The 12,397-nt window shown below is 43.2% G+C and overlaps 1 protein-coding gene across 2 annotated transcripts in view; it reads left to right on the plus strand.

Moving 5' to 3' along the window:
* The window catches only part of DOCK4 (dedicator of cytokinesis 4), a 423,704-nt gene that overhangs the window by 302,005 nt on the left and 109,302 nt on the right, over positions 1 to 12,397 (plus strand). For both annotated transcript variants that reach the window (XM_090042292.1, XM_090042293.1), the window contains exons 18-22: positions 4,312 to 4,409; positions 4,531 to 4,614; positions 4,733 to 4,833; positions 6,227 to 6,308; positions 9,235 to 9,405. In XM_090042292.1, the coding sequence (XP_089898418.1) occupies positions 4,312 to 4,409; positions 4,531 to 4,614; positions 4,733 to 4,833; positions 6,227 to 6,308; positions 9,235 to 9,405 (536 nt within the window). The remainder of the gene's footprint in view (positions 1 to 4,311; positions 4,410 to 4,530; positions 4,615 to 4,732; positions 4,834 to 6,226; positions 6,309 to 9,234; positions 9,406 to 12,397) is intronic.

A 12,397-nucleotide genomic window follows, 5' to 3' on the forward strand; every position in this document is an offset into this window, starting at 1 on the left:
GAAACATACAGCAATTAAAATAGATCAGCTGATGTATGCTCATGCTCATCCTCTTCTAAATTGGTATATTTTTTAAAAGCTAAGAGACCTAGTTAGAGAAATCAGCTTGACTGGAGAGATCCAGGTTTTGAATATGGAGGAAGTTTGGAATTTATTTAAGTAAAATTTGCAAAACCTTTCTGGAAATATTATTACATACAAAAATTAAATAAATAAAGTTGTTGCAGGAAAAGGCTCTAGTCCTAGCAGGATGACTAGCCAATTCAAGAAGGACATTAAGAGTAATAATTAAGGGAGTCTGCAAGGAAAAGAAGATTGTTGAGGAAGGAAAGCTTTTTCTTATAGGTAGGAAAGTCTAGAGATAAAGGGAAAATCGCCTAAAGTAGAGCTGCTCTAGACCTTGTAAAGGATATTAAAACAAGTAGTAAAAAAGAGTTTAGCTCTGTAAATAAAAGAGAATAAGAGAAGTAGGACTGCAGTGCAGTAGGGTTATGTGGGGGGTGATTGAAGAAAATCTGCATAGGATCCAGAAAATAAAATGAATATGTTGCCTCAGTTTTCAGTAAAGGTACTAATGAACCTGGGAATATGGCAAAGGTAGGATGACTAATGGGAATTAAAATCTAGAAATGGAATTTACTATTTTTGAGGTAGAAGTAGAACTTAAAGTTTAATATAATCAAGTTGCATGTAGTGGCAGAAGATTTCTATCCCAGACTTACTAAAATGATTGTTGCCTGAAACTGCAAGTCTGATAGCAAGGATTTTTAATACATCTGTGACATTGAAAATGATTCCATATGCTTAAAGAACATCATGCACGGTACCTTTATTTAAGAAGGAGACAAAAAAATTTCTGGCTAACTGCAGACCTGTCAGTTGAACCTTAGTAGGATGCATGGCTTTAGAGTGGTGGTGCTCAACCTTTTTTGCAGGGGGATAAAACTTATAATCAGAAATGGGCCAATGGCCACATGCTAGCATTAATTCCATTCTTTGGCAAATCTTAAGTATTTTAAATTATATTAAAAATGAAGAAATACAATATTAGTAATTTTAGGTTTATCAATACAAAGTAAAAAGTTTAGTCTTCTGTAGTATTTTAAATTTATAAAATAATTTAAGTTTAGCATAATTACAGAAATAAGTAATTGATTTACATTCAAATGTGGCCTGTTCCCTCCTTCTGCTTGCTAAGGGTATCACAGGGAGGAGAGGCTAAAGGCAGAAAGGGTTATGGCTCTCATCCAGGCAGTTCTTATAGATGGGTGTAATGGGCTGGGAAGGGGGATAGAAGGTGAAGGGCTAAGGGTCTGCTAAGGTATATGGCAGAGAAGTTACTGAAACCGGCTGGACTGAGGTTGAGCAGTGAGGTGCTTGGCTCAGTGCCCTGTGCAACAGTAGGGATGAAGGTTGATGGGCCATTGGCTTCCATTAGCCTGCAGGGAGATTTCTAGTGCTGCCTGTGGGATTGTAGGATCTCAGGCCTGTGGGAGGGAAGGACAGATGCAAAACTGCCCATCTGGCAGTACTGTATTTTAGCTCAGCATCTCTTGCTTCCTAGTGCCCTAATAGCGTCTCCTGAAGAGAAAGCTACATGCTTTTGGAACATGGTGGGAGTGGGACTGTCCTCTGTCCCACAGCAATGACACTTTCTTTGAAATAACTCTTTTGTTTCCAGGTGCTGTGCCAGAGCCATGTAGGTGTGCATTAGGCAGAAAGAGATGGGCCTCCACTGCCTTTCCCCTTCCAGCTGCCAAAGCTTTCACATGGCTCTAGAGCCCAGGGTGTGAACACTGGCACCATTTGCCTCTCCTTGCACCTGCTGAATTGAGCAGCAAGGGAAAAAGGGGGACAAGCAGAAACATAAGTCAAGTGATTTGTTTCCCATAGAGATAGGGAAGTATTAATGCCATTGTGTTAGGTACTTTGGAGATTTTCTCTGGGATATTTTGAGAAAGGTGGAGGTCCCTCACAAAAGATGAACTCAGGCTGGAACGAGTATATTAGAAGAACTTATTAGATTTATTTGGGAAGGAAGAGCCTGTTTTACAAGAGGAGATTAAAAACAGGTGCTTTTTTAGCCCACAAAATATGAAGGCTGAGAAGAAAATATGATTGTTCTCTGTAAAAACATTAGGGGAATAATTGGGAAGGAGGGAGAAGAGCCATTTTAAACTGAAGGATAATATTGGCATAAGAACAAAAGGGTAGAAACTGATTATAGATGAAGTAAGATTGGAAATTAGGAAATAGCTTCTAACTATCAGAGGATGGGAACTGTGGAACAGGAGAAGTAAGGGTATTGACAGGTGTTCATTTATAGCGCTGCAAAGTATCTCAGCACATTGTAGCACTATAGGCATTCAAGCCTCCTGGCTGCAGAGCTACACATAGGCAAGGTCTTCAGCCGGGGGTGACTAGGCATGTCTCCTTTGATCCCTCTGCCTCAAGAGAAGCCTGCAGTGAGATAGCCATGGCAGTTAGGGCTGTGCGAAGCTTTGGTCCCTGATTCAATTTGTCTCCAAATCGAATCAGAAGACACTTTATTTCTCTGAATTGAATTGGAACCCTCTGAATCAAGTCAGAGAGATTTGGAAAGATTAAACGCTGGGGGTGCCACCCTGGCTCGGCTACTGGTGCCTTCTGGGTCTTGGGGGGGCACCCGGGATCCCCCGCAGCTGATTGCCAAGCCAAGGGCCATGGGGGGGGGCACCCATGCACTCAGCAGCAGACCCAGAAGTGGATCAGAAATACTTCTGGTCTTCTTCCGGGTTCACTGCTGAGCATGCGGGGGGGCTCCCCCATGGTCCTGTGGGAGATTCCATCCACCTGACCATCTCAGCATTCACAAGCCATGCCTGGTACCTCAAGGTAGGTACAAAAAACATTTAAAGCTGTGTCTATGGCCAAATCACTGATTCTCTGAATCAGCATCGAATCTTCAGATTCAGCCAAATGGGATCAGGGACAGTGATGCAAATCAACAAATTGAATCACTGTCTCTGATTCAGGCCGAATTGAATACAGCCCGTTTCGCACACACCTAATGGCAATAGCTGACTAGAAATCCTGCAAGCCCCTGGTGGTGCTGCCATGGCTGCCAGAGCATCAGTGTTAAGAAGGACATCATCAGGAGCTAATATTCTGACCCCAGTGGCAGGGCCCCCTGTGGTGCCACCAAAGCGGCCAGAGTAACCTAGAAGGCTTGGTGTTCTGGGAGTCACAGCTGCAGCATGGTCCCAAAAGGAATTTCTGACAGCTTACAGCTGGATGGACTTTCAAGGAGCCAGCCACTCTCCCAAAGGATCCTAGATACAGTTTTGCATAGCACTTACAAGGGTATGGGCACTTCATGAAGTGCTACAAAACCATTACTATTTTGTAATGTCTTTACTGTCTTTGTATTGCTACAAACAGCCTGAATGGGTGAACATTCACTTCTTATACCACTAAAGGGTGCATTTAGTGCTACAGATATAGAGTCATAGAGAAGTCGAACTGGCAAGGACCTCCCAAGGTCATCTAGTCCAACCCCTGCATGAGGCAGGATCATCCATATCCAAACTGTTCCATACAAACCATAATCTGCACTCTGCATAAAACTACCATCAACCCTGACACAACCTAGACCTAATGCCCTAACGTGCCACAGGTAAAGCAGGGGAAGCACAACATCCAATTCTATAACATGTTATCAATATATGCTCAGGAGGTATAGTTATGGTAGAGGGCCATACCCCCTACTACAGAGGAAGGCAGAAAAATCTCATACCAATATGATGTCCATACCAATCTGACCATGGGGTAAAATTTCTTCCTGACTGCAAATATGATGATTGATCTGACCCTGAGTGGAGGGCAAGACTCTCCAGCCAGGAACCTCTGTTTCTGATCCCAGCAGGAGCATTGGTACACCCCAGTCAAAGTCCCCACAGCCTTGGCTGTAGCCAATACCCAAATGCTTATGGGAAGGCTTAAAAATGCCCTGATACATATAATTGAAAGGATGTGGGGAGGCAACCAGCAAATATGATGCACGCCCATGGCTGAAGAAAACCTTTATTGTTTTAAGATGGGACTTTATCGTTTCTGGAAAGAGTCCTTCCAGCCTTTGTTCTTATTAGCGGAGCAATTATGGTGTCAGGTGGAAATTTCAAGTTAGCCAGACTGTGGTACAACATGTTACTAGATAGTTCCCTTCTGTGATGATAAAATCTGAATTTTGATATTTGGAATGGAATAATCAAATGTTAACATCTGAAGGTACTGCCTTTCTTCCAGCTGTAATCTTGTATGACTTTTTGGCAGGCGATATGCTTGACCTTCTCAAATGGCGAACCCATCCAGACAAAATAGCAGGTTGCCTCTCAAAATTAAAAGAAATCGATGGTTCAGAAATAGTGAAGGTACATATTATTTTCTTATTTCCTTTGGAATAAGTTAATGTGACAGAATAAATTCCTTACCGTTTACACACAAATTTATTTGATAACAAACTTTACCTTTTGATTCTCCTTTCACTCATAGTTTCTTCAAGACACACTGGACACTTTATTCGGGATTTTAGATGAAAATTCTCAAAAATATGGGTCTAAAGTATTTGATTGTTTGGTAAGTGTTTCGTCATGGCTTTGTATAAGCAGTGTTACTGAAAAGGTACTTGATAACACTGAAATAAGACTTCTAGAAATAAGGAAGGGCATTAACATTTTTCCTTTTTTCTGATTAGGTTCACATAATAAATTTGCTGCAGGACAGCAAATTTCATCATTTTAAGCCAGTAATGGATACTTACATTGAAAGTCATTTTGCAGGTGCACTTGCATACAGGTAGGGTCTGAGCTTTCTTGCCTGTTTTGAATGTTGACAATAATTGGTACCAAGCACAATTAGTCTTAAAGATGAAGTAAATTTAGTATAGGAAGAAATGAAATCCAATACATATCTAAATCTCCAAAATTAAGTCCAGTAAAAGAATATCGCAAATCATTTTAAATTATGAGAGAAACAGCTTTTTTGCCTTACAATTTAGAAATATTTTGCAACCAATAAAATAGATGAAGCATAGGCATCAGCATTAGATTTGAACATTAATCAAAAAAATGCCATGCTTCTGTATTTGAGCATCCTTCTACCTCTCTGCTCCAAGCTAGATCTCAAGACTAGAGCTTGTTAAAATATTTTTTAGATTTTGAGGTTTAATTCGAGTGGAATAAGTCAGAAGGCATAAATGTAAACATGTGTAAACCTTCTCAGGATCAGTGCCTAGAAAGAATTCTAGGCATTCAGAATACAAATATCTGCTTTTATCTAAGACATTACTGTATATGAAGTTTCAGATTGTTAAAAGGACTTGTTTACATCTAATGTGAAAGGAAATAATCTCAACAACCTCGCACCCCTAACACTCTGGCAATCTATTGCTGCTGTATTGACTTTGTGTGTTGTACTACATACTAAATAATGACTATCACTTATTCCTCTACTACGTGTATTCACTACTTACCATGTAAGTATTGATTAGGTCCAACAGGGTCTAATGAGATCACAACTCAAAATCAAAAGACTGCAAAGGGAGTCAGAGCTAGCAGAGACTGCCTTTAGTGATTTGCTTTTATGGTTTAAATCAAGGGTGCTCAGTCCCTGGCCTGTGGCCCAAATCTGGCCCATAGAGATCCCCACAGGCTGGAAAATTTGGTGGTAGGGGATATGTTGAAGCTCTATTTTTCCAGATCCAAACTCTGCCGCTGCCTCCCCCAGGTCACTGCTGCGCAGTAAGATGGGGCCATGTACACCTCCCACATTGTGAGACAGTGCTGGCTGCTACCTGTTCCCCACCACCCTGCATGTCCAGATCGAAGCTAGGCCACTCCCCACCCCCCTGTGCAGCCAGATCGAGCCCATTGGCTGGATTTGGCCCATGGATGGATCTGTCACTTCCCATCCAGCAAAAAGGTCAGGCACTACTAGTTTAAATGAACAACTTGATCAAAAAAGCTGCTTTAGTGGCAGAGCTATGTGCAAGTGAAAGCTTGGGCCTATAAATATTATAGTGCCTTTACAGTTGAGTACTTTCCTGGAAGAACCTTTGGGTTGCAAAAACTTAGAGACTTTTTATCTGCTTGTTTTGAAGAAGTTACTTGTTTATATTTTCAACCTGCTAAATTTTTATTAACTCTTTCCCCACTTTTGCACTGTAATCATTTTCCTTTTCATACTCTAGAGATCTTATAAAAGTACTGAAATGGCATATTGATCGAGTAACAGAAATAGAGCTACAGGAGCATATCCAGGAAGTGTTAAAGGTAATAGAAGTTGCCAGATATAATAATATACCTGAATGGTGCATTAGCATAGCAACACTGATTTAAACCACTGAGGTGTGAACACATGGTGAAATGACCCTGTGTATTCAGTGCATTTACATACCTCTGAGGCAGTTTCATAGATTTCATAGACATTAGGGCTGGAAGGGACCTCGGGAGATCATCGAGTCCAGGCCCCTGCCCAAAGGGCAGGAAGTCAGCTGGGGTCATAGGATCCCAGCAAGATAAGCATCCAATTTACTCTTGAAGGTGTTCAATGTAGGTGCTTGAGCCACCTCCGCTGGCAGACTGTTCCAGACCTTGGGGGCTCGGACAGTAAAGAAATTCTTCCTTATGTCCAGCCTGAAACGGTCTTGCAGGAGTTTGTGACCGTTCGACCTCGTCATCCTGGTGGTCACCCCTGATAAACTTATAGGTGGCCATCAGATCACCCCGAGCCTACGCATTTCCAGGCTAAAGAGTCCCATGGCTCTCAGCCTGTCATCGTAAGATCTGTTTTCCTGACCTCTGATCATGCGCGTGGCTCTTCTCTGGACTCTCTCAAGCTTCTCCACATCCTTTTTGAATTGTGGAGCCCAAAACTGGACGCAGTACTCCAGCTGCGGCCTCACCAAGGCCGAGTACAAGGGGAGAATGACGTCCCGGGATTTGCTCGAGAAGCATCTATGGATGCAAGCCAGCGTTTTGGTCACTTTACTAGCCGCAGCATCGCATTGGAGGCTCATGTTCATCTTGTGGTCAATGATGACCCCCAAGTCTCTTTCTTCTGTAGTGCTATCCAACGTAGCACTGCCGAGCCTATAAGGATGCTGCAGGTTTTTTGCTCCCAAGGTGGAGAACCTTGCATTTTTCAGTGTTAAACACCATGAGGTTCTCATCTGCCCATTTGCTGAGCTTGTCCAGGTCAGCCTGTATCACCCGCCTATCTTCTGGCGTGGATGCTTTGCCCCAAAGTTTGGTGTCATCGGCAAACTTGGCCAGTCCACTCCTGACTCCAGTGTCCACATCATTAATGAAGATGTTGAACAGGATGGGTCCCAGGACAGAGCCTTGAGGGACCCCACTGGTCACAGGGCACCATGATGAGTGACTGCCATCAATCACAACCCTCTGGGTCCGACCACGGAGCCGGTTTCCCAGCCAGCGGATTGTGGTGGAGCCAAGGCCACAACTGGGCAGTTTGGCCAAGAGGTGATCGTGGGATACCAGATCAAAAGCTTTTTTGAAGTCAAGATATATGACATCAATCTCTTCTCCCTTGTCCAGGTGATAGGTCACCTGGTTGTAGAAGAAAATGAGATTGGTCAAGCAAGACCTACGCACAACAAACCCATGCTGGCTATCCCTTAGAATGTTAGCCTGGGCCAGTCCATCAAGGATGGCCTCCTTAATAAACTTTTCTAAGATCTTCCCCAGGATACAAGTCAGGCTAATGGGCCTGTAGTTAGCCGGATCCACTCTCCTCCCTTTCTTGAAGATCGGCACCACATTGGCCTTCTTCCAGTCTTCGGGCACTACACCAGAGCGCCAGGAGTTTTCAAAGATCCGTGCCAGGGGGTGGGCTATGACGCTTGCCAGCTCCTTGAGTACCCTGGGGTGCAGATTGTCAGGGCCGGCTGACTTGAAGGTATTCAGCTTCTCAAGGTGTTCCTTCACGAGGTCAGCATTTATGGAGGGTAGGGGATCCCCATCACCCGGATCTCCCTGTCCCATAGCAGGCATGGGCGTCCCATGGGACTGATGAAAGACTGACGCAAAGTACCTATTTAATAGGTTGGCTTTTTCCTGAGCGTCAGTTGTCAGTTGCCCCATCTGGTTTAGCAGGGGTCCAACATTGCCCTTGCTTTTCCTCTGGCTCTCCACATATCTGAAAAAGGACTTTTTGTTGTCCTTGATGCCTGAAGCTAGTTGGAGTTCAGTTGCAGCCTTGGCTTTCCTGGTTTGCTCCCTGCAGGACCAGACCAGTGCAGAATAATCCTCCTTGGAGGTGAATCCCGTCCTCCATCCTTTGTAGGCTTTCCTTTTTAGCTGCAGGTCCCTAGAGAGCCAGGAGGGCTGCTCTGCCTTCTTGCTGCCTTTCCTTCGTGTTGGAATAGATTTAGCTTGTGCATTGAGTTAATCATTTTATTCATGTTTCTGGAAACTTTTCACTCTGAAAAGTTGATCCAAGATGATCAGCTGAGCAGAACATGGGACTTCTCACAACTTATGGGACTTCTCACAGCCTGGGCCATCCAGATTTTCGGGCCAGATTTTGCCCATGGAACTAATAACCACCACTGCTATAATCCCTGTGGCAGTGGGATTAATCCCCGATGACTTTAATTACTCATCCCTGGCAATTAAAGTTGGTAGCAGGGAAAAAGTTGTGGGGGGGAGGCAGGAGACAAGAGGCAGCAGTGTTAACTCCCTTAGTTCCAGAATTGTTCTAAGGGCTCTGACAGCTCTGGGGATTAATACTGTCGCCATCAGAATACATGGCAGTCCAGCCCACAAGATTCATCCCACGGTGCGAAACACATTTCACACACTTGGTATAGTCAAATCTTTGCATCCGAAGATAAACATATTTTGTTGAAGATTCTACCTTCCTCTTTGGTTAGGTTAAGAGGAGAGAATTTTGGTGTAAATGGGAAAATACATATTATTTGAGTCCTGGTCCCTCCTCCTAGCTCTTATTAAGCAAATACTCCCTTGCATAGAACAGATGAAGGAGTAATGCTTTTAAGAATGTTCTTATAAAGTAATGATGGTGGATCACTGGGGAAGGAAAAACATGTTGACAAAATTAAATGTCAGGCCATGTTTATCAACAAATGTTATAAATATATTAATTTTATTTTGTTTAATTTTAAAGATTATGACTTTGGTCTAATACAGGATCTTTATTTTTTGGCATTCATAGGCACAGGAATATATTTTTAAATACATAGTTCAGTCTCGGAGACTATTTTCTCTTGCTACTGGCGGACAAAATGAGGAAGAATTCCGGTGCTGTATTCAGGAACTCCTTCTGTCAATTCGATTCTTCCTTTCCCAAGAGAGTAAGGGAGCGAGTGCTTTATCTCAGTTACAAGTAAGTTTTGCAGGCTTGCTTGCTTTGGTTATTTCCATTTCCCATGTTTGCAAATGCATACATGAATTTCTGTTTGTTTTGCCTAACAGCAAATTCCTGCTTTCTGCATGGCATATTGATTGTTTGTTTCTGCTTATACTTTGCTGGGTTATGACTTATGATTAGAGCCCTGAGAAAATCCCAGATTTCTTGTAGAAAATTTGCAACATGTGCATCGGTAAAGTATCATTTTTCACAGAATATTCATGGAACTACATTGATCTGGGCAAATGAGTCCCAGTAGTTCCGTGAATAGTCCATGAAAAATGATACGTTACCCACTCACATGCCATATAAGCGGCAAGCACCAAGTGGTGGAGAAAAATATTATTTGGGGTGGCTGAGGCTGCGCCCCGCCTGGCCCCCACCCCTCCCTCCTGTGGTGCTGTTGCAGGGAAGTAGTGCTGTAGCTTTAAGCAACAGCAGAGGAGTGGCTACATGCTGAGGACGGCCAGGCACTATGGGACAGCAGTGTCATGGTGCTGCTGCTGTCACCAGCCACTGCAAAAAGTCTTGGGGGGATAAGCCCCATTAGCCCTGGTCTTACATTGCCTATGGCAGGCACACACACCACCCCAACAGTCTCCAGGTCCTGGCCCCCAAACCCCCTTCCCTCTCTGCTCCCTATACACTTACCTTCATCTGGCCATGGCCCCAGCAGCTCCTTGCAGGCTGGAACGCTGTGAAAGCTGATTTTCCTTTGAAACCTGGAACACTGCCAGCCTGCAAAGGGACACCTGTGCTTTCATGCATTTTTTTGGCACAGGCTCGCGACCCTTAAAAATCGTGACATGGAGCTAACTTCACAGTATCCATGCAGTCTGGAAAACTGCAATTTAGTCAAGGCCCTACTTACGATAAGTTTTTCATTCCACCAACTTCTGAATCAGAATCATGCAGGATTTTAGGTTGCTGACAGACATGACAAAAAACAAAACAGCAGTTTAGCAGATGAGGAAGTGCATTAGTTCGAACTGGCCCCCAAGTGTCTGTATAGATTGGGCACTTCAGCAGGGCTTTTTGACACTTGTATCTAAAGCTGACTCGATCAGTTATTAGATAAAAGTGGCAAAAAGGCCTGCTGAAGTGCTCAGTCAATACCAATGTTGGGCGAGCCAGGTCAAACTAACAAGATGCCTCATCTGGGCATGCACTGTGCTCAGAAGTGGGGTAGGCTGAACTTAAAGCAAAGCGCTGCTTTGTTTTTTTACAAATCTGCAAGTAGCCTTAATGTCCTGCTCCACAGTAAATGAAAACTAACCCCTGACAGTGTGCATTGGAGGTAGCTCTCATTTACCATGAGGTACAAGTGTGCACACTGGTGATTACTAGGGGGTAGCTGACAAGGTATTAATCCCCTCCACCCCTGTTTACCTTGTGGTAATTGGTCCATGTGCCAAATGCCCTTAACTAGACTTAGTTTTGCATTAGAAAGGGACTGACTACATTGTGTTAATCGTGGTTCCAGTGGCTATAATGAATCATAATCAAGGTTCCTGCTTTTCTTTGTTAAAAAAATCCAAAGTTCTCTGATTAAAAACTCCAAAACCCTTTTTTCCCCGTGATTAAAATGAAACACCACTATATCTATCTAGCTATCTATAGATAGCTAGATAGATATAGGTGTGTGTGTGTGTATATGTGTGTGTGTGTGTGAGAGAGTATGCACACACACACACACATATAGGTGTGTATATATATATAGGTGTGTGTGTGTATATAGGTGTATATATATAGGTGTGTGTGTATAGGGTGTGTATGTATATATAGGTGTGTATATATATGTATTTATAGGTGTGTGTGTGTGTGTATATATATATATATATATATATATATATATAGGTATCCCTGGGGAAAACCCACTTTTTTCTCCTTTAAAGAAGAAAAGCTACATTTTTCTGCAGCAAACAGAAAACCCATATCCCTGACCATAATTGCCAAACAGAAATTGAATGGTATGTCTATGACTGTGGTCAGTGTTCAACTTTCTAGGCACTTTGGAATCCAGTGTTTTGAACCAAAAATGTTTAAACTTAATGTAGAATCTTGCCAGACTGAATATTGTGGTACTTCAGGTAGTTCCTTCATTTCCACTGGGGCTGTTAAAATTGATCAATACTAATAGCTGAGGCCAGAACATACAGGGAACAATACTATACATTCAACATGCAACCCTCACTTGAGGAAGAAAACTGGACTTGCAGGTACCTTTCAGACCTTTGCATGTTGTACTGAAAGAGGCAAGTATAGTGCCCATCTTTAAGAAAGGGGAAAATAAAGGATCTAGGGAACTACAGATGGTTCAGCCTCACCTCAGTCCATGGATAAATCATGGAGCAGGTACTCAAGAAATCCATTTCTAAGCACTCAGAGGAGAAGGTGATTAGGAACAGTCAGCATGGATTCACCATGGGCAAGTCATGCCTGACCAACCTGATTGCCTTCTATAATGAGTTGACTGGCTCTGTGGATGTGGGGAGATCACTGGATGTGATATACTTTGACTTCAACAAGGCTTTTGATACAGTATCCCACAACATTCTCGCAGGCAAGCTAAGGAAGTCTGGTTTGAAGGAATAGACTGTAAGGTAGATAGAAAACTGGCTGGTCCTTGGGTTCAAAGAGTGGTAGTCAATGGCTCAATGTCTAGTTTGGCTGCCAGCATCAAATGGACTGCCCTAGGGGTCAGTCCCGGGGCTGGTTTTGTTCAGTATCTTCATCAATGACCTGGAAGATGGCATAGAGTGCACCCTCAGCAAGTCTGCAGATGACGCCAAGCTGGGGGGAATAGTAGATTAAGATGGAGGGCAAGATTAGGACTCAGAGAGACCTAGACAAATTAGAGGATTGGACCAAAAGAAATCCCATGAGGTTCAATAAGGAAAAGAGCCAAAGTCCTGCACTTAGGACAGAACGATCCCATGCACCAATACAGGCTGGGGATTGACTGCTT

Source organism: Crocodylus siamensis, chromosome 4 (assembly GCF_052110815.1).
Source record: "Crocodylus siamensis isolate JL-2025a chromosome 4, ASM5211081v1, whole genome shotgun sequence".
NCBI classification, from domain to species: domain Eukaryota; kingdom Metazoa; phylum Chordata; order Crocodylia; family Crocodylidae; genus Crocodylus; species Crocodylus siamensis.